Genomic DNA, 23,245 nt, shown 5'->3' on the forward strand with positions numbered 1-23,245 from the left:
CCTGCTCCCCGCACTGTCGCTCCGACAAGCCGGGAGAACGGAGAAGAAAACACAGGAGCGCAACGATGGAGCGTCTGTAAGCAGTAACAGCGGACTCCGCTGACGAAGATAACTGAACGGAGTCATCTACATGACCAAAGAAACAAGACCGGCAACAAGAAACGCAAACGTAACAATCATGCAATTTAAATACAGAAGAATTTGAGCAACCGCTCCTTCTTCAAGGTTACACCGCTTGAAGACGCCCTGACATCATCCTGTCGCAGATCAGCTTGGTTGATCTTCACCGGTGGCGATCATGTCCGTGGAAGAGCAGGGATACCCCGACGCTGTGCTGTTGATGGAGGCCGGCCCGGAGTGGTTGCGAGCCGAGATCGGGCGTCTCTCCCGGGAGCTGAGTGAGACCACGAATGAGAAGATCCAGGCGGCAGAATACGGGCTGGCGGTACTGGAAGAGAAGCAGCAGCTCAAGCAGCAGTACGAAGACCTGGAGATTGAGTACGAGGCCGTCCGACAGGAGCTCGATCAGCTAAAAGAGGTAGGCAGTGTATTAAAACAAATGAAATAAAATCACAGAATATGTAAAGATTAGAATGTCATCCAGGATTAATAGGCCCCTAACATAAACTCTAAAACTATAAAAAATTCTATTCAAGAGTACATATTAAGAGCACATTGTCATTTTCATTGGATGTGCAAACTCGCCACTATAATATTCAATATAGGGGCTTACGGTGATTTAATGTGTCATTAGGCCAGGCATCTGCCTCTTCCTACAAGGTCAAAACTGTAAGCAGAGGAAGGGATGCTTTCTGTTCCCCACCCCCTCCATACACAGCACAGGGTATTCCCCATTTGACTGCCACTTTTATTTATTTATGCTGCAGCTCTTAGGCCCCTTCTTCAAGACATTCATGTCTGGCTCAAAGCTAGAATAAGTCCAGTGTGTTTCCACATACGTTTATCTAATCAGTGCTTATCACGAGCAGATTTCCCAAGTGTACAATTAAGATTTTTAGTTCAGCAATACTTGTTGAGTTGTGTTAAGTACCAGACATAAAAGCAGTGCATTGTTTTAGAAATAACACTGAGATCCACAGATTGCTTGTTAAAGTTTTCTGTGTAGTCAGGCGAGTCCTGCAAACAAGAATATCTTGTTAAGCAGGGAAAAGGCGGGAGTACGTTTGAATTTTGAACCTTCCCGCTTAACAGAGGGATGAACAAATTTCAGAGGAAGCCAGATGAGTTGTGACCCTTTGGGGGAATGGAAAGAATGTTGAGTGCAATGGTTCAAGCTGGTCTTGAGAGTCAGATAAAGGGTGTGACTGTTTTTCTGAACAGTGGTCCTACTTATTCCCTAACGTCATATCACAGCGTGTCCATTTTTCTTCGCTGGAGTAGCAGTTTGTCACTGCGTTGTGATTTTAGATGGAGAGAAGTATGACTTCAGAGCAGTTTGGCGCAAAAGTCCCTCCAGCTGCTGTGTACCTCTCATTCTTCTTTCTCTGCCCACTCATGGTAAAAAAAAAAAGTTTCCGGCACTGAGGCGGGCTTATTCATAGTTGCTCACATCCTCCTTTAATATGGATTCTTCTTGTGTCCCCCTCCACTAAGCAAAACAACTAAAATGTGTGAGAGTGTCCTTCGTGATAAACCCTTTAGTGTTTTGCCAGATCTCTGCTCATTGCTTCCTTTGCATTTGGAGACACATGCAGAGATGTTTTCCAGCTCTCTGCTTCTCCCTCTTGTTTCTGCCTGTCTTCCTGTGGCCCACTCTCTTGTGGTTGTTAAAATAGAGAGGAGGAGGTCTTTGGGCTGTCTCAGCAACTGCTGCTTGGATTTTCCCATGCATTTTTTTTTTTTTTTGCCAAGAGAGGATCACTTTGTCAGAATGGACTGACAGCTAAAAGCGCTGAATAGAAGAAAATGGATTAAAAGAGTAGCCATGGCAACAAACTAGAAGTGATTTAAAAATAAGTAGAAACATTTTTCTTACTTTTTTCTGCTATGCCTGTTGGAAAGAAAGGCATCGGTTGGGCTTGTACATTATCGTTGGTCTTCTTTCTCTTTCAAAATGGAGCACAAACATTCATCTATATGGGCAGTAAATGAGATGCGATGAAAACTGCCACAGTGTCGAGTTATGCTGGTTGCAGATCGCTGATCAGATGTTAACCTTTGAAAGATGATACCCAACTCCCAACCTAGTGTCTGGATATGAAGGGCAGAAGAGATGCTATCACAGGAGAAATACAAGCCCATTCTACACTAGGTAGTGGGTAACAAGCACAAGATATGGGGTAAAATGAAAAGCTTATGTCAGTCTCCACTTTAAGGACAACGTTATAATTCAAGATATTGTCTTGTAGGAAAAATATCATATGATTCAGTTGCTTTTGTCGCTCTCGTTGATAGAACTTTCTTTTAGGTCAGACGGACCAGTGTGGTTTTCCAACAACCGGGACCAAAGCACACATCTTTGGTCAGGTATAAATGCCACGTTCTCTTTGGTGCACAGCTGCTATTTGCACTAAAGGCGGCAATGTTTGGATTGTTAGTCTCTTTTCTCCGACTCGGATTGTCTGGCATATTTAGACGGTTGCTTAACACAGGATTCTGTTCAGTTACCCCAAACCTCCTTTTGCTTGTTGGCAAGCACAACCTGAATACAAAAGAAAACAATTGAGATTTATTCTTAGCAACTGAAATGCCTTCATAACACTGCGTTGCCTTCTCAAGGACAAAAAAATGCAGTGAGAAATCATCATGAGTGTAGGCAAATTTCCCGTGTCACACAGCCAGTCCTGAACCCCTCAACAACACACACACACACACACACACACACACACACACACACACACACACACACACACACACACACATTCCTCTTGAGGCAGGAAGATGGAGGAATCCCGTGCACTGCTGTTGCTTAGTAACTGCCCAGCTCTTTGCCTTAATTTGAACAGCCGTGCCGATTCCTCAGCAGGTTCTGCTTTTTGCGTACGTTTGTGGATGACTGCTGAGAGATAAGCTTGGAGCTAGCTAGAATAGTACACAGGACAAGGACTAGAAGCCGGCATGCATTGGTTAATTTTATTAATACAATCTTCCTGATGTTTTCTGCATCATTTCTATGTTTATTGGCGAGTATATCATGTGTACACCTGGGACTCTTAGCTCATCTGCTTTCCTGTTTTCTCACTGCACTCCAGCTACAAAATGATCCTGCCTGATGCAGTGATTCATCTTCTGGTGCATTATAATGAATGTGAGTCAGTTGGCCCAATGCCCTGTGCTGCCTCTGGGAGACCTTGACTATCATATTGCTCAGACTTTATCTTTTTCATACATTTCTTTTTGGTTAAGCTACTTTTCTTCTAATTTTTTTTTGGGGGGGGACACAGTATGTTGTATCTAAACCAGTCAACAGCTGATTTGTATCTAACAAGCAGCCTGGCTACTAATAAAGATATGAGTGTGGACTTTGACCAAGTTATCACTTATTGCACAGGTTCAGTCACAAGGTGAAGTAGTTAATGATAGTATACCAACTGAAAGCACAAGATGACTGACTCTACTGTTGTTCATATACTTATTTTAAGCTACTCACAGATTACATCATATGTCACACCTCCAGTCTGAGTAATGTACAGCTTCCTTTGTACAGTTTGTGAATGTGTGGAGAACTAGAGAGGTTTTGTATGCCCTTCTGGCTTTTTTGCACTTTATAAATGTATATACATTTTCAGGTGTAAAACTGATCTGCTTGCAGTTTTAATGTGTTTTTCAGCTCAAAAATACTGAACCCACCCTTATATGCTCCGAGGCCCCTTGCATGGAAAAATTTTAATAGTATGAAGGTCAAATTTTTCATGGAGTCACTAAATACACTAAAGTTATTGTACAAAAAAAGGGGGAAAACAGCTGATTGTGAGGGTGAACAGATCAGTTTGATCTCATTTCGTCATTCAATTGCACAGACGCCCTGTTCCTATCCTCCTAGTATACCAGCAGCATTGGAATTCAACCACACAATCAGAAAACTGAATTTTGTCAAGGTCGGTCGAACCCGGGTTCTCTGTGCTCGGCTGTTTGCCCTTTTGTGTGTTTCAGCTCACTGGGGTTAACTGGTCTTGAGTTTCACAGATGAAGAGAGACGGTTAAATGGCAGCAGGACACAGCGTATGACAAAGGAGCGATAGAGAGAGGCGTCCCATTGTAGTTACATTTGAAAGGATCGGTCAGTTTTGTCCCTTTTGAAATGACAAAACCACTAAAGAATATATACCAATGTCCCTAGACAAAGCTATGTGGTGTGACTCTAAGCCCCGTGTTGTTAAATGGGTTGGATACGGATTGGACGTCAGTAGAAAATACGAGGTGGACACAGATCCATCTGGTGCCTTGTATGAAGAGTCGTAAATAAAGTCGCTCTCATTTGTAGTGCCAATGCAGGCTATGTTTCATCACCAGCTGCTTGTCTCTCACTTTTAGAATCTTTCTTTTTTTCTCTTCACACATTTCCTCCAACCATTCCTTTTGTTTCTCACTCTCTAAGCTTGAATATTTTCAATGGGCTTTCAATCTGTGTTATTTTGGACCTAATATGTGGCCTTTCAGTACTGTTTGGGGGTTTCTGATCTGCCCTTTTAGCCATAATTTCTTTTGCCCAATGGCAAGACTGCAGTTAAGGGGTAATCTTTTCTAAATGGCACTAAATAAAGTCCCAAATCCCCTTCCCTCTGGGCATAAGAGGATGAATCCCAGCCGCTATGCGCAGGGCTTACGGCAGTCTGGGAGTCTGCCAGGACCAACAAAACTCAGCAGCTTCCACTGTCGGGCACAGGTAGGTGCTTTTTGGGTTAATGCTTCGCAGAGGCTGTCAGGTCTTCTTGGGGAGCTGCCCTGTTCTCCTTTGTGTAGTTCATCAGCTGCGTCTGGTCCATAAGCCTACTCTAATGGCTGCCAAGCTGAGCAGTCTGTGCTCTGGGTGCCGTCGAGCCTGGCAATCTGTTCCCTGAGTCTCAGTTTTTCTAAAGGAGTGCAAAGTATTGTAACCACCACCTACACAATAAATTTACAAAGGAATTTCCACTATATCTTTTATGTTTCAAGACAAGAAAGGCCCACTAATGTATACTAATGTTACTTTCTGCTTTGCAGGAAGATAGCCATATTATATCGCCAATATAATAAAAGAATAATTTCCCCTAGTTTTAGATAAAATGACCCTCTAATCACGAATGATTTTAAAAGCTTTTGGCCCTAACTCTTCTGAACAAAATACAATCAGCTGCCGTCCACAGTTCGCACACAGGCCACATTTACAGCAGCAGTGGATGGCTGTTCTCGGCCTCAGTGAGTAAACTGTTTAGAATGTTTTTGGCCTGGACGTTTAAAGAAAGGTCTGTTTGTGCTGTGTGCTTAAATGCAGCAAATTGAGGATTTCAAAAGCCCTGATCAGGCAAGGGCTGATGTAGAAAACATGCGTATGTGTTAGCAGTTTCTTGACTGTTTACACGGCTGAAGTTCCTCACTTTGACTTTCTGTTTTTTTGGCTACAGTAAACATGTTGAAGTTATAAAGTAATCTAAAATAGAATAAATAGTTTAACCTGAGAATAGTTTAAAACAGTAAAGTTAACATTTCTCTATATTTGCCATACTTAAACCTTAATATGCAATTCATCATAATCATAATCATAGTCATGCTTATGATGAAACTAAAAGTATATATTTTCAAATGTGGATTTTTGGAGAGCTCTTCTGTGCATTCAAACAAGTCAGAAGTGCATATAGAGAAGCTGTATGGCAACCCGGCACAGTCATGATTCTGCCAGTGTAATCCAATTACTGGAGACTAGGGCCAGATCAGGCAGGAGCCCAGGCTAAATGCAGAAGATGAGGTCATTGTGACTGTATGCATCTGACAATACAACATAGTTCACTCAGGCAAAAGGTCTCCAGTTTTCCGTCTCCTGAACTACATACTGACTTTAAACAATTCCAATTGTCAACAAAGAGCACTGTGTGCATACACGTGACTAAGCTAGATGTCTGTGTGTATGTGCACAAGAAACACAATAGATGCTTATTCCTTCACTCCTACATGCCTTCTTGTCTGTGCTCTATAGCTTCATTGTGTCTCTCGGATCGCATTTACATTTTCAGCAGCTAAATAAAAGAAAACCACCCCAGTTAGCAGTTACTGCACTCGTTTGTTTGGTTTTCATAAATATGGTTTTAAGGATAACGTTTCCTGTCAGTAAAACCTTGCTGTTTAAACTGTTAAAATTCAAGACAGAGTCCTTCTGAAAGATATATTAGTTAGCTTTAGAGCTATCAATTGTTGAACATGCTTTTAAAGGTATGACTAATGTCATATTTATTTATACCGAGGTTATGCTGTTTTATATAAACAGATGAATCAGAATGTGGGTAGTGCAAAGATTTGATTTTATATTACAAACCTTGCCTGTGTCATTCCTATAAACGGGCCCATAGATTGACTCGTGGATCAGATTGCCCTCAAATCTTATCTACTCTGTTAAAGGTTCCAGTCGACACGATTGGCACCCTCATATGAAACACGTTAACGCTTTCCAAAGTTTGTTTATGGCTTTGTGTTTTGATAATAAATCTTGGGTGCAGGTTTGCTGTAAATCATAAGGCACAAGCGAAGCTTTCCTTTATCCAATCTCTTCTTCCTTCTATTGAAATGAAGTCATAACTCACCCCCGTGCCCCCCCAGCTCCACATCCTGTTTACTTGCGAGGAGTCTTTTTATAGTGGATAGGAAGCATATGAAATATGGCTGTCCATCAGAGCGGATACCTCTTAGTGTATGAGAGGAAGTGGACAATTCAGGTCACTTCTGCCACACCTGTCTGACAAGAAAAAAAATTAAAATGTTAAAGAATTGTTTTATTTGCTTTTTGTCTTCTTTATCAAGAGAAATATGCCTGTACTGGTGTGTTAACATCAGCGCTCATTATGGAGCATTTCCTCTCAGCAGGATCAGGGTATTACCACAGCAACATAGAGAGGAATTGAAATTTAATAGCCTTTTGAGTTGGCGATCTTTATTTGCTTCTGTAGATCAAAAGCGGTGTTTTTTTAACAGTAATTTACAATTCCACTCGTACTGGAAGCATTTAACTTTTATCGGGCCAAGGCCAAATTTTCACATTTACAGCAGCAATTATAACCTCATTCAAATACAGCAAACAAGATGAGATTTGAAATCGCTGATGTCCTTTTAAGGACTCCTTAACAAAAAAGATGTTGACATAAAGGTGGTTGTGCACACTTCTTGCTTAGTAACCTGAATGAAGAGCAGGAGCAAACTTGGAATAGCTACAAGTAGACGGGGGGGCTTTATACCCCAATCTCACTCCAAGATATTCACCTTCTTGCATACACATCTGTAGGGTATGCCCCACCCATATCCTCCCGCTTAAGAGGAGTTTGTTTACAGCTCCTTGTCTGCAGATTGTCCCAGGACACACTATTTTGAAGCAGCCGAAGACGAGATCAGGGATGAGATCTAGACAGATAGAGATCTTTGTTTGCATGGGTACTGTCACGCCTCTCTGGTTCCTCAGAAATTCTGCATTGTCTGCTCATCTCAGTTATTCCCTGACTGGCAGCGTAGTGCTTCCTATCTCACTTAAATTAAGTAAACCAGAGGGCAGATTGTGAAAAGCATCTTTGCTTTTTATTAGGCCATCTATTCAAACATTAGCAAACCCAATTTCAAAGGGTCGTCCCTTCACCCTGGGCGTCCTTTTAACTTTAGCACCAGGAAACAGCAGCATGTCTGCATTCTCCCCACACGCCATAATCACTTCCGTCAACTTCCTCCCTTCCTTCATTCCCCCAGTAGTAAATAGGCTAGTGGGTCTGGTCCTCCTGTTCCAGTGTGCCATACCCAAGTCTCCTGGTGCCCACACTTTGAAACCCTCAGGCGTAGTTGGCCAGGGGAGGGAGTGGATAGAAGAAGGGAGGGGAAATAAGAAGACGGAGCTGTGTAGTGGGGCAGGGGGCTGGCTGTACGATAATGACAACATTAGAGCTTGGGTTTGGAGAGATGAAAGAGAGGAGGGTTTTTAATTGGATATGTGCCAGTCTCTCAGCAGTCCTGCAGTCTTGAGAAATGGGGATTGAAGACATGAGAGGGAAATGCACGCGCTTCCTGAGGGAACAGTTCACTCTTTTAGTTGGAATAGGAGTTTCTCTATCAGCTAGCTTAATGAGTTAAAAGCGCTGGGACTAATTGGCTGTTATTTTTGTATAAAACATGGTTTATTGCAGTATCTTATGATAGAATTGTAGGCTCTTTTTTTCCAGCATTTGTTCAACGTTCAGGGGCTTTGTCTTATCTGGTTTTCAGTTTTATTTGAATTCTCTTTGTCAGAGAGGTTTAAGTGTTGAAGAACTAAGGTTTGCTGTGTATGGGGGGAAAATAAAAGAAGGCATTCTTGTCACTGTAAAAAAACAAGGCATTGTATGTAATCTAGTCTTCATTTGCTCACAGATATGATCTTTTATATGCTCAGTGTTAGCATACTGAGACGCACTTTATTCTTTTCAAACTGATATGACCTCAAAAAGAAGACTTTACGCTCTCACTCAAGGTTTGGCCTCACTGGTAGAGAGAATCCGTGCACTCACAATCATTTAAAGGATTTAATTACTGCAACTGGGGAAGGGAGGTCATTAGTTTCTGTCTGGCCAGGAGCAGGGCCAGAATCCCCCAAGAGACAGTCCTCTGGGTTTGGGATGGCCAGTGGAGAGATATGAGAAGGTGAGATAGGACAACACATTGAAGAGAGAAGGAGATAGTTTTATCCTTTTTCATGAATAGAGTGGTGGTGACAGAGTTGATTAGGAATGATTAATCATTGTATGCAAAGGACAATGTTAGAGGCGTCTTAGAATGAGAATATGTGGAAAAGGGCAAATCAAGTTTCTGCAGTCCTTCCCCCATTATGTCAATACTTCAACCTGATTGATTAGACATGTCTCAGCACTAATGTAGCCTAGGATGATGCAAGTAAATGCATTAGGGTTTCATATAGCATTACTTTAATAAATGGTTATTGGTAATGGTAAAGCTTTTTCGACAGCAAATGCACAAACGAGTAGATTTGACATTTTCTTCACCCTCCCCCTTGTTTCTCTAAGCCTGACCTTGGATCCTTGCAGACAGCATGCTCAGATTCGGGTGTCTGAGTTCACAAATTCATGCGTATATCTGTGTTTGTGTGCATGGCCTCAGCTGCAGCCCCAGCTGCTCCCCTTGTCCCTGAACATTGGTATCAAGAGGCTGTTCATTTTTGGAAATCATATGTGAGGTTCCACAGGGACCAATGTCTCAGAGCCCCCAAAAGAAGACTCGGACTGATTGAGTGTTCATTGCTTACTGTTGATGAAGACTTGGAATTGAGTCATTTGTCATCTGTGACAGTACCTTACTGGAAGAGAAGGATATAAATGCGCTTCATTTATTTATGCTCACAAATGCTGCTGCCTGTAAGAAACTAGCATCCATAAAGCTTTTTTTTTTTTTTTTTTTTTTTTTTTTTTTAGTACTGTCAGAAATATCATTATCGCAAATTTAGCACACATCTGTAGGGTTGATTCGAATCAACATCAGACCAGGATGTTCTTTGCGCAGACAAAACTGGAGAGGCATGCGTGTCGACTGTTGCCAGAGAAAGAGGGAGGAGAGCAAGCTGTGCCGGGCTGAGCTCTAAAACAGCCATCTGTGTCAGTGGCACCCCTCGCGTTGCCTTTACTGACCTGCCTCTCACTCTGTCACTGTAATTGGCATAGTAACCATAACAACAGCTCTCCCCTCTGGGGTGTGGGCACGTGGACGAGGGAGATCTCATCAAGAATGAGTATCGGGGAGTAAAGGGAACCAGCAGGCACAGATAATGTTGGCTTTGCATTGCAAATGATCAGTGCTGTGAATGCTGAGAGCTGGTGCTCGTATAGGGCATTGCAGTGATATGAACAGGGATAAAAAAACAAAAATCCAGAATCCAGCTCAGGCGCTAATATGGTGGTGCAGTGTATCTATAAGAGCCTATTGAGTCTCTGCTCTCCCTTGAGGCTTTTTCTTTATCTTCCAGTCTGCAGTAGATTTAGTTGGTAGACAATAGAGCCAACATACAATGCCTTCTTGTTTTTAATTGACTGCTAAGAATAAATGGTAAAGACAAAAGCAGAGTTTAAATCTTGCACTTAACACATCGTATCACACAAGACGGAGCAGAAAATTTTTCATTGTGGAGTACAAAACAAAACTAGTGACCTACACGTTAGACATTTCAGGAAAGATCCAACTCCATTTCTCTAAATGACCGCCATGAAAATTCTCATTTCTCATCAGTTAGTACCTGTTTGTATTATGTGTACTCTTTTTTTAGTATACTGACTGAGAGCTAAAGTAAGCTGCACTTTGATGGAGGTTCTTTAGCTTGCTGCCGAGGGCATAATGACTATTTTTACTCTCTAATAACACAGGAACCAGGCAGTAACACCTATAGTGTTGAGCCTTCAGGCTAACACAGACAGCGTAATGGCAACGCAAACCTGGTTTTGCTCTTTTTTTGCAGGTGTTTCACTTCATAAAGAAGGTATTTTATGGGAAGTCCAGTCTTCGTAGACGTTTGAGGAATATAAATTAACGTGTTTGAAGATGAAGACTGACTTCACACAGAATCTCTAATTCTTCCTTCGGATTGGTAGCCAATGTGAAGGCAGAATAAAACATGAAATGTAGTTTTCCCCAGCCGGATATGACGAAAGCTCTAACAAGCAATTAGTCATTATAACATAAAATAAGCTGGTAGAATTTCTGTAGCTACTTAGTATAACTAAGCCCCTGCTGCCCAGTTATGCTATTCTGATATTTCTTTATCAATGAGGATGACTTGATCAGTCAGCTGTGTAAAGGGCCTCATGAGTCTGATTAGTACATTTCTCTTACACAGAGGCCTGTGTGTTTGTGCTTTAATTGCATGTGTCTACCTACTCCCAGTGGCTCCATCCCCTTTGGCGTTCTCTTTTTTCCCCCTCTCTCTCCTACCCTGCAACACAATAGATCCACAATCTGGCACAGCTTTGTGGTTGCTTTTAAGAGGTGCACGCCCTTCTAGTCCCATGACGGTAGAACATGCTGCTTCTCTTCTTGAGGCGAAATCATTTCACTTTTCATGACAATTTGCATTTCATCAAGTCACATGCAGGTGTGTTTCTTTGACCTCTGCTGTCTGATGATCTCTCTGGAATTTTCCTTTCCCATTAGCATACAGTGCATTGCCTCTGTCCTTTGAAAACATGAGCCGTCTGCCGTTTCGGTAGATTTCCTATAAGGCCTGGAGCGTTCGCCTGTTCAACCTCTATCTCAGTTGGGAGAACATGCTTCAACATGGCTTGAGTATCAGGTGGTGCGTTATGGCTGGCTGCAAGGAGCACTGGCAAAATTGGAAATGAGATGCGTGCGTATGTGTGTTGAGGCTGTGAAATTGTCCAGACCTGTGTGTGAATAATAGCCCAACAGCTCTGTGCTATGCAGCAAATCAATGTGGCTCTGTGCCAGGCAACAGCAAATATCTCTGCCTCCCTCGTTTGCGTTTCTCTCACTGTTTTTTTTTTTTCCCCTCCTCCTGCTCCTTCTGCTTGGCACTTTTAATGCTTTGCATACATATAACTGTTCAACATGAAAATGCCAACTACATATTCAAGACCCCCTGTTACATTATTGCTTATTTGGTTGTAGAAAATTGGTTTTTTCAACGTTCAAATTTACAGAGAGAGAGCTGATTTGGGGGGGAAGAACTGTCAGGATAGCAGGAAGGAGATTAACTCTTCCCACTGCAAGAAAGTAGTGCAGAGTTAATCATAACCTCCATGGATTTTTGTCAAAAGATGAAAGTGAATTTGTCTTTTCATTTCCCTCCGACTCCCACTGAAGAGTAAAGTCTGAAGTAAATAATTAGCTACTCTGTCATTCATTATAGCAGCTGTCACTGGTTTTGGTGTAATGTTCACTGATTAGCAAAAATGTACTCTGTAAATTTAGTGAATGCTTACAAAAAAACAAAAGCATGCACTACTGCCTGACATGATTTGCATTGCTTTCAGTACCTTACTGTACATGCGGTTGCAGAAATAACACAGAGCTATTATGTCCCACACAAATAGGTGAAATGTAGAGTAGTGTATCGGCCTGCTAGGTCACGCAAACAGTACGTGTTGCAGAGACACTTTGTTTCGCCAGTGGGTCTCTTGACTTTAACACAATGCTCCATCGCATGAACGGCTGAGAGCCGACAGCTAAATATAGAATCTCCACACACCTTGAAGCTATCTATCTTTTTCGAGTCTCTCGCTGTGCAGTGGCCTGTGAATGGAGATGGAGAGACGGACAGGAAGGTGGGGGGGGAGCATGCCTGTTTGTCGTTATAAACTGCAACTCCACGTGAGCTGTGATTCACGAGGCCAGAGAATCCATTTGGTGTATTTTTTTTTTTCTTCTCCTGCCTCTCCTCTCTTCCTCTGCATTCGCTTGCAATGACAATGCTAACAGTGACTAGCCTTCAGTGTTGCTGAAACACTGCTTTGGTATCTAGGGTCAACTCCAGCACAGAATGAGTAACCAAACTGATCCAGATGACACAGTGTGATATTGTTTAATGTTTTCCACTGGCCCCCAAAGCCCCAAAATACAGCTAAAGAAACAAGAAGTCTCATTGTCTGGAGCTGCTTTGTTGTGCCTAATCGGGCACAATTTAGCAAGATTTTGAGATTGTTCATCAACGGCTAGAAAATACTATTGTTAAATGTTTTCTGAAACTTCAGTTAGAGCAAAGGTTGAGTTGGATTTCTCATTCGGTTAAATGCAATTGCACAATGGAAGGTGTTTCATTGTGGCTGGAAAATAAAATGAGCTGTTTGAGTCTTCTTAGTTTTATCCCATCTCTATTTTGTCTGCCTTTCTTCCTGCAGTGGGCTTTGCTTTCCCAGAATGCAAGACCCCAGGAGGCTAAAGTAAAACCTTAACAATGAGATGTTTTGAGCTGGACCAGAGATACAAGTGTCAAACCCAAATCCGTCCTTGGTTTTCTAATTGGGTTTTGTTACTAAGTCTTCAAAAAGACTTCCTGCCCTTGCAAATCCATCCCTGTGCTTTGGAGCCTATTGTTCTTAATCTCCTTTCCAGAGGGTCTCTAGTAACTGTATCTTTGTAGATCACGTTGTTCTTACTTGATGCCACAGAAACTGTTTTCTTCGCCAGTGGGAAGGGAACTGAAAATAGAATTTTAGATGTGTACTTCTGCTCCACAGGGCCTCTGAGACCGGCTGTATCGATCTGTTTGTTACCTGATGGAGACCCAAAGCCCATCTCCCTTGTGCTCTTGACTCACTGGATTAGAGAAGCCCATGCAGCGGGATTCTGGCTGAGAAAACCAGAATGAACTATGTAACCTATATTCTTCCTTTACCACATAAGGCGTTGAAGATTACTAAGTAGCTGTCATGTTCAGAAGCAAGTGTTTAGCGAATCCTGAGCAGAGATCAAAAAGCAGAGAGGTGTGATTTGATCTTTGAGTCTTGATTTGTCTCAGCTTCTAATCATTGTCACTAAAGGCTGCATCCTTGGTCAGATTGGAGGACAAGGCAGTGATCTCGCCATGTTCAAACATGTTTAAACAGCCTTTGTTAAACCTAAGACTTTTTTATCAGAGGACAATCTGCCATAGCAACATTTGTTTTGGAGAAAGATAAGTTTGCAGATGACTGTTTTAGTTTAACCCATAAATGCAAACATCTCAGAGAAACCAGTAATTTGATATAAGCTTTGTCTAAGACTAGAAACATGGCAGCTTGCTTCCTTCTTCAGTAGTCTGCCTTCTTCATGTGCCCACGCATCTGTCTTCATTAATCTTATGACTTGGGTTGTTAGATCCTGTTAGGGTGAGAGAAATGTAAGAGGAAGTAATCAGACAACACTGTCATCTGAGGGGGGAAAAACCAAAAATCAGATGTGACTGGACTAATTTTGTCAGTTCCTCAATCACATGAAGCTTTATCATCAACAGTGATCATGCACTATGATGTACTAAGATCTCTAAAAGCCAGCCTAGGCTATGACCAGCCCATAATGTATGCTGTCATCTGGGTTTTGTGGTGGGATAAATCTTTTGAATTATTAGCTCTTCCTTTAGCTGTAGTCATCTGTGAGGAAATCCAGTCCACACAGCTCACTAATAAAGACCTGTCTTTGATTAGCTTTTAAGAGATTAATAATCCACATTCGCATGTCCAGTGTTAATAAAACTGCAACATATGGCAAGCTAAAGATGAATTATAAACTGGGTGGGCAGCTCACTGTGAGATAATAGGCTTGGTCGCGTGCAGCCCCAATTTGCCCTCCTTTAAAGTAGCCTAAACCCACGCTTGGGGAGCGGAGATTAAAGGCCTTGGGTCACTGGGTTTTTGACTAGGGGCTCTGCGTGTTTGAAGGGCAGGCCTCGTAGATTGGATTGATTGGAGTCTTATTCAATAAAACCTATGCATCAAGATTATAATGATGGGATTCTCCTGATTACTGATTGGGTTAATCCTGTCTTTTCTAATAACTTTCTAATAAAATACAGCCTCCTGCTGATTGATGATTTGATTTGGAGAAAGGTGGCAGATGGGGGAGTTATGCAGACACGTATTTAAGTGATACTTTTATCTAGAGCTGCAAATAAAAGGCGAACAACTATGAACACTGGTTATATGTGGTTCAGTCAGAGTAGTATTTTTCTTGTTCTCACAGTGCATTTTCTGTTCAGAGCACTTCTAGGCTAAATGCAAATAGTCAGTCAATGTGTGGGTTATGTTTTTTCCCTACTAACTCATCTTGCTGAAGGACCAATGAGCTTACACTATGGCGACCGTAATCTGTCCCTGCACAGTTCACAGGAATTGCGGCGACTCCTACAATATCGGTGGGATTGTAGTGAAATGTAGGGAAAATTAGGATATTTACATTTGTTAGCCAGTAACAGAGATGCTTCTAAATGAAACACTGTCAATTATTTCTTGCCAAGTTGTGCTTCAGTCATCATCTTTCCTGAAATGTAAAAGCTATGCTAGCTAAACTGCTAAAGCAATGATGTCATGCTCCACTGTAACCCATTAAACTAGTTTTTCAGTCACATATACCTCTTAAATCCTGGAAGTAGGTCAGTTTGACTAATACAAATTTCCTGATTTGCCTCTATCTAAAGGAATTACTAGGATTAATACGATACACAGTCACACAGAGAAAATCCTGCAGCAGCTAGTCACGTGCAGTATAGGCAGTCAGAGAGAGGAGAGAGTGCGCTGCAGCTGCAAACAAGGTCAGATTCAGTGCCTCAGGTGATTTCAGATTACCGCCTACACTCGAGCTGTGAGGCAAGATGAGAATCAGAATGCCCATCCGATCACCAGCGGGTACAGGATTGAAAATGAAATCTGTAATCATGAGGTGATTATTTTGAGAAGTGAAAGTGTAGCCTAACCTAGATTCAGCTGCAGTAAAGGTCGCCGTGTCACTATGTGTTTGTGGCTTCTGCCTTGGAGGTTATAGCAAATTAGGGACAATATAGCACTTATATTAATGAAGCAGTCTGTTTCATATTGCACAAACTGCTATTCACAACCTTTAAGCAGACTGCCTCTGATAGAATGTAGAGGCTTTAGCTCGTAAGTTCTCCATAGTTGTTTAATCTTCATAAGTTCATCCCTTTCATGCAGTCTGCAAAATCAAATAATATCTGTTGACCTTTCTTTACTCTGTTATGATCTCCTAAGGTATTAAGAGCATTAGAATACAGGATCTCGTGATCACCCAGACACTAGTGCATTTGCTCTACTTTTCCTGTTTGGTTTTTCCATCTGTGGAGTCACTGCAGAGTACATGCAGGCCAATATCCTGCAGCTAACAGAGGAGAGAGGGGGAGGAAATGGGGGGAAGACAGGATCACGCAGCCCAGATGGAGCCTGACTGATTATCTCTACAGAGCAACTGCAGTATTTTTGGGGAGGTTTTTGAGCCTCAGCTAAACCACAGTAGAAGAGATCATTGTCGCTCTGGAGAGGTTGAATCACAAATAAACTTATGTCAGTCACAAACCTGATAGATGAAAATGAAAATGGCAAGTGATGCTTCATACACAAATCTCTAAATATTCTTAACAACCCCATGACACTATAGTTTAAACCAGCAACTCTCTCCTCTTTCACTGTATCTCCAGGCCTTTGGACAAGCCTACTCCAACCACAGGAAGGTGGCGGCAGATGGAGAGAGCCGAGAAGAGTCTCTGATCCAGGAGTCGGCCTGTAAGGAAGCCTACTATGAGCAGAGAGTCCTGGAACTGCAGAACGAGCTCCGGCAGACACGCAACATCCTCACCAACACCCAGTCTGAGAACGAACGCCTTAATGCCATCAGTCAAGATTTGAGAGAGGTAAAGGGAGAACCAAAATCCCACCACTGTTCTGTTTCTATTTTCTAAATAATTTTGAAATTGATTTGTTGTTTGATCAGATGTCCCTAATCGTCACTTCAGTATTGCAGTAACTTGCAGAAACAGTATTGCTCTAACCTGCTTTTTAGAACAGCTATTTAGAACATTGAGGGTGTCTGTTGATCATTTATCACCTGATGCATTTTATCTTTCTGCAAAAGCTGCAGAAAACAAACAGATATTCTTATTTATCCCTATCCTGGTATTATTTTTCTCCAGAGTAATCATTGTGCTTTTCATTTTTGCATTAGTTTCAGTTGGTTGTTGAGACTTGTGATGTACACCTACAGTACCTTTATTTGATTGACATTGCTGTCCAATCCTCTGTTATGCAGGGTGTAATTGCAGAGTCTGCTTTTTGACATGCCAAGACAAGATTAAACGTTCTCTAATGACTAGAAACACCTTGCCTTTAAGCCTAATGTGTTGTCCTTTGCACCTAATGCAGTCCAGGGTGGAGTTGTTTTTTTACAGGAAAATACTGAGACCATGGGAAATATGCTGTGTTACAAAAGGATTTTGTAACACAGCATAGTTATTTGGACTGCTGCCTTAACTCATTAGAAACATCACTCGTTATAAAAACCCCACCTTAGACAAGCCCTTTTCTGATAACCAGAAGCACAAGGAAGTTGTTTCTCAAAACTGAGCACACTCTTTGGACATTCCTGTACTTTATCATACATATAATTATGGAAACCTTTGTATGTGTCCCAATTTGGACAATGTCTCCCACTTTTACTGTTTCAATTTACATATACTCACTGCTAATTTGCCCTCATTAGAAGAGACAATTGCACAGCACATAGTGTATGTAGCTCATGTTATTTGCCAATGGTCATGTATGTCCAATGTTGTGTGACTCAGTTGGTGAGGAGGTTAAAATTACAAGAGTGGACTATATATTTAAATCATGCTGCGCTTTAGGGAAGGACTTTTGACACAAAGACGGGAGACATAAAAGTAAAAAAACAGTAACAGAGGCTGGCAGGAAGGCAGGGGGAAGCTTTCACCATTCGAGCTCCTCGCTCCCTTGACGGGCAAATCAAGGCAGGAATACTAAAGAGGGAATCTTAAGTCACAAGTTGTTTGAAGAGTTTGGCTTCGTGTCAAAGAAAGAAGCGGAGTAATGCTAATGCTAATTGCATGCTGATTTGAAAGGGGAATTTATTTGCACTCACAGCTCTAGGTTGGGTGCTTCACATGTCAGAGAGCACTTTCTGCACACTCTAATTTATTCGGAGTGCATTGGTTCCAAAAATACTTTTCATTTTGAAAGTTAAAAGATCAGTGTTAGCTCTATCGCTGGTTCTATCCCACTCACCCAAATGACACCTTGGGATAGGATTCAGGAGGTGGATCGATAGATGTATGAAAGATTAGTGTTGCTATACCCGTTCCATACATATATCTCCACTCCAGCGCTGTTCAACACTCAACAATAGGCCTATATTCTGCAGTGTGATATTAAGGGTGTCTGGTTTTGTTTCTGTCTGTTCTGATAGCTAATGGCACCTAATCTTGTTGTGTTTGTGCACAGCAGATTTAGCTGAGTCTGCTGTTTTGCAGGTCAAGTTGGTAATTGGGAGGGTGAAGGACTCCCCTCCTGAGTCCCAAGACTTTGGTAGACATCTGCTTGACACAGATGTCAGCAGTGTTTCTTCCTCAGATTAGTGAAAGACTTAAAAATGGCATGTCCCGCACAACGACTTAAGTTCCAGAAAGCTCTAAATTCCACTATAATTAGGTCAGCTGCTGCTCAGCTCTGCATCTACACTGGTATAATTCGAACGTTATTGAAGACAGATGTGCCCCACTAGAAATGTTTTTGTAACAGAGGAGGAGTTCCCCTTTATAAAACCTTGCACCAGCTTCCATTCATTCATCAGTTTCCAGCTTAAACATAATTACTGATAACATGCCTCTTAAATCTTTAGTTGAATCTTTGAGAGAAAAGCAAATACAGCCTTTGCTGCATGTCGCATGTACAGCTGTAACTGGTGTTGCACTGGTGGTCTCCTTGGCCTTTCTGCAGGTGCCATTCCCTTTATAAACACTCTGTTGCATAGCAATGGGCCCCGGACAGTTCTAATTGGTTGGATAAAAGGGTCTAGAGTGTAAATCACACCATGTATGGGAGATAATGATGCCCTTCCAACTGTACGTTGGTGGGTGCTAGGAGTGTGTCTGGCAGGCAAATAGAGGCAGCCTGGGCACTGAGGCTGGCATTGTGAGTGGACTGACATGACTGAAAGAGGCCTTTGTCTCTTGGATTTCAAATTAGCCCCAAAGCGTAGGCTGGGAGAGGAGGAGGAGAGCCCTTGGAGATGATAAGAATGGTATGAGAGAAAGACAAGGGGGCCTAAAATCCGTTAGAGAACGAGAGACGCTTAATGGGACTAAATCCAAGGAAAATTGAGGACTGTCCTGCTTTTCCCAGACTGCATGGCTAATCAAATTGAGAAAGGAGTGTGACTGAATGACTCAATTTTTCTTTCTTTTTTTCATGGAATGCAGCTGACAGTTGGGTTGTAGGCCTTTGTGTTTGTTTTAAAGTGAAGTTTATGTATTTTCTTTTATTTTTTTAGTCCTGCAATTCTACAAGGTTCCTCTGAAGAGCTGTTTTATTTGGAGTGGAATTAAGATCACTTAAAGAATTACAAAATGCATGAGAATCACAATTTCAACTATAAGAAAAGCATCACAGTACATGAATGTGGAAGCATCACTCATTATAAATGGATTTTGCCTCTCTGTAGAACAGTTCATTTATAGCCATTTTAGTTGCTGGTTTTCAGCCCGTTTACATGCCACACATTTAAGCCTACCAGGCACTCTTCCGTGCCAAAGACTCAAATGTTAGCCCAAAGCACTGATAAGACACATTTCAGTGCTACACTGCAGTCTACAGGATTATATCCACACAAAGAGCCAGTACCATTGTGGGGAGGCGCACTCTAATAGGCATGACTTCATTAAATTCAATCTCGTGTCATGAGAGGAATGTGCCTCCGACGATGCCTCACAGAATGGGAACCTCCGTTGCATGCCTTTCAGGAAATTATCAAGCAAAGATGAAGAAAAAAGGGTGAAAATGTTACCAGTGTAATTCACTCTATTCGCTCTTTTGTCTTGTAGAGTGTTTCCAGCACAGCATAATTGTGCTTTCAGTGATTGCTTATAGTACACAGTTTCTTTTGCATGAGTCAGGATGTTGTGTTGACACACTTGCTTGTGCTTTCACTTCAGGTCTATTGTTGTCCTTTGATATTTCACATGCTTGAACCATCTCTCTCTCACTCATAAGTTGGGTGTTGTGCTGTTTTATCTGTTACCATAATGTGGAAGCCATTCAAACGTTAAACATGACTGGTTTTTCCACTTCATTGGCACAGTAAATGACATCAAGCATCGGCCTACCTCCCACCCCTTAATTTAAGTGCTGTTTAACTATCTGGATTAAACACCTGACCGAGTAGTGGGGAATTAAGAAAAGGGAAGTGTCTGCACTGATGAGATGAGATTGAACAGCCGGTTGAAGATCTCTGCTAAAACAAATAGAAAATAAAACGCATGCTTTTCAGTGGTGCAATAGTAGAACGGAGCCTTTGATGCAGGATGTTACAGCTGTGCTGCAGTTTTACGTTGATTATTGTAAGATCAGAGTTGAGTGGTATAGCGAGCCAAGAGGGGATGCTCTTTGTTCGCCATTATCATCTGACATGAGGTTAATGGAATAGGACTCAAAGAGGGCTCTGCGGTGTTGGTGTTGACTGCCCTATTTTTTCTTCTTACATTAATGCCAAGACAGATCGACTCTTGTCCTGCTGTACTGACAAGACAGGGAGGCTATATGCTAGGAAAAGGTTTAAAAAATGAGTTCTCAGAAAATAATCAGTAGTAGAAGAGCTGTGAAGACACCAAAGACAGATACAAGCCAGATTGACCTTGATCTTTTTACACAAGCCATGGTTACTACTGCTGTCACAAGTGATCTACATCCTAGTCAAACCCTCCAGATATTATGTGGGTTAATTAGAGAAACAACATTATCACTTTAGCTAGCTGCTTCTCTTCTAGACTCAGGCTTTCTGAGGGAACATCTGATGCATCTGGGTACTTTCACATTTTGTTGGTAAGTAAGATTACGACAAAAAATGGCAGATAAATTTGCCTGAATTTTTTTGTCAAGTTATGACATAAAGCTTTGAACATGCATTCTTCGTTTAAGGTTTAATTCCAAGCACCAATCAGGGTTTTCATGGTAGATTAATGGATGTTAATAAATCAACAACAAACCCATTGGCCTACACGTTCACTTAAACTAATGGGTGTAAACACATTTGTTCACTCTTCTGCACTCTCATCCAAATGACCTCAAAAACACTAATTCACTGTACACCCTGTGGGCTTTTCCACAGTGTCGCATTGTGCTAAGTACCACCAGCCACTCATTCACCAGGTTCCATTCACATTTTAGCTTTTCACAGTCTGAGTGAAAAGTGTGACCTTGGCTGTGTTTTTGCTCCCTAGTGGAGTCTGGGTAAGATGAAGAGAATGACAATTGGTTGCAGCAGGAAGGAGGATAAAAGCAGTTTTACTTTCACCCACATTCTTGGTGTCGACAGCAGTAGGATGCCCTTAGGCTTTATTTTTCCTTTGCTGTGTTTGAAGTTATACTGGGGGGGTTGAGTTCATCTGTGATTTATTCTTCGTCTCTTCTTAAGAGATGGCTTTGGCTGCAAGTTTAGTTAGACTAAACATGAGCTGACGTGACCTTGAGTTACTTTAGAGACTGCAGGGCATTTAAAGTTTTTATTATTTTCTTTTTATAATCACTGAACTTGTCCGATCTTGGTTTTATCTGATAGAAAGATATGATAGGGCTAAAGTTTATCACACTGCCTCTTACAGCATTCTGGGATGCAAGAGCAGAGGTGAGGGTTGGAAAATGAAAGCAGCAGTTTTAGTGCAAAATGCAGATCAGTGGTGTCAGAAAAAGAAGCTGAGAAAGGGGGTAAAAAAAATAAAATATTATTAAGCTGATGTGCACTTTGCTTCAGGTCATCTGGGAGCTTCTCTGCACTTTGTGTATGTTTGTGGGGGGAAAAATGAATATGTGCAAAGTGAGGATATAGAGTGAAATTGAGGTCAGTGGAGTGAGTGTGTTAAGAGAAGGAGCAGAAAGAGGATAAAAATATATTCATAGTAGGCCTGCTTGTGCTGTAATATAAATAATACAGCTCTGTGACATCTGGGAGTCTAGGCAACGCTTTCAGGGAAGCAAACCCCGGGTAAGAGACTAGTAAAAATGGATTTTGTTTTTCAGAAATGCAAGCTGGATTCTCTGGTGTTATTAAGAACACAGCAGGGCCTTTAACAAAGCATTAAAACATTCCTAATCTACACTTGTGTTAATCTGGAAACTTTGCGTCTGTGGCTTACTGGCTGATGGAACCATTTCTCATATAAATAGAGGTTAGAGTGGCTAAAACACATTTGGAAATTGCTCCGAGCTCTCGGAGATTTAAGTGGGCTCAGCCTTTCTATGCTGTCAAAAGCAGTTTACTGGTGACAAGAAAGCTCGAGATTTGAAATAGAGAGAGTTTAGACTGTCTAGCTGGAAGATGCTCTACGTCTCTCTGTGTCTCTCTCTCTCGCTCCTGACTGTATGACCTTGAATGTTCACAACTCTGCTGTGTGTAGTCTGTGCACATGCACACACTACCCCATCTCTGTTTTAAATATCTAATATATCGTGCCTTTGCTATAATGATGCAGCGTGGCTGAACAACCTGGTGTTTTTGCTGCCACCCACTTTGCATAAAGTGGCACATTTGTCTCTGTGTGTGTGTGTGTGTTTGGGGGGGCGTACGCGGCTGTTGTTTAAGGCAGCTGTCCAGACGTCACCTGTAGTGACAACAGTTACAAACCACACTTAAGCCTGTGATCGCGGCGCCTTGTCACCGCTCTCCTTTGGCGGCACCACAAATTGCCTTCACAATGTCGCACCTCACAGCCACACACACCCACATTATTGTGAATTATCAAAAACATCCCCCGGGGAGCCTCATTTCTCTCTCCCAGTTAAATGTTATTTGTTCTTTGTAGCAGGAACACATGTGGCCACCACAGCCTTTACTTACATTTTCTGTCACACAGCCAGGCTGTTGCCCTGTTCTCAGTCTTTGGGGGGCTCAGTGTAGCAGAGGATGTAGAAGCAAGGTGAAAGGTTAAGACCCTGCCATGCATTTAAATCAGAATGGAGTGGGATCTTAATCAGGTTCAGCGGCAGCTTGTATTCATTTGGACCAAACAGCACTGACCCTCCAGCTGAGGCACATAACCCTGACAAGAAAGTGACCTGAAAGCCAGCTGACACAGCTCGTCTGAGCCTTAATGAAACACTCGAATCTTTTAATCTAATATTATTTTGAATTTCTCCAAAGCTCTTTTTATTTTTGCTTTAATTTAGCTCTCGTTCAGAAGTCAGAACCACTCTGCAGAAGCTTAGTGGTAGGACAGAGCTCATGCATTATTTAGCAATGCACCGACATCAGGGCTTTTGCACAGCAAACACCCACACTCATTAGACATGCCCAAAACCCTGTTGAATTTTAATGCACCTTCGAACGTCAGCTTTAGCCCAGGTCTGCAAAAAGTGATTAA

At 41.9% G+C, this 23,245-nt stretch overlaps 1 protein-coding gene across 5 annotated transcripts in view; it reads left to right on the top strand.

Annotated features, from left to right (window-relative positions):
- The window catches only part of LOC146550844 (protein bicaudal D homolog 2-like), a 40,590-nt gene continuing 17,345 nt past the window's right edge, over positions 1-23,245 (top strand). For all 5 annotated transcript variants that reach the window (XR_014890104.1, XM_085258580.1, XM_085258581.1 and 2 more), the window contains exons 1-2: positions 1-538; positions 16,304-16,516. Coding sequence is in view for 4 of the 5 variants with exons in the window: in XM_085258580.1 (XP_085114706.1) it covers positions 299-538; positions 16,304-16,516 (453 nt within the window). In the remaining variant the exon portion in view is untranslated. The remainder of the gene's footprint in view (positions 539-16,303; positions 16,517-23,245) is intronic.

This window comes from Mchenga conophoros, linkage group LG20 (assembly GCF_057382185.1).
Source record: "Mchenga conophoros isolate Kocher_MC1m ecotype Shallow Benthic linkage group LG20, M_conophoros_male_GT1.1, whole genome shotgun sequence".
NCBI classification, from domain to species: domain Eukaryota; kingdom Metazoa; phylum Chordata; class Actinopteri; order Cichliformes; family Cichlidae; genus Mchenga; species Mchenga conophoros.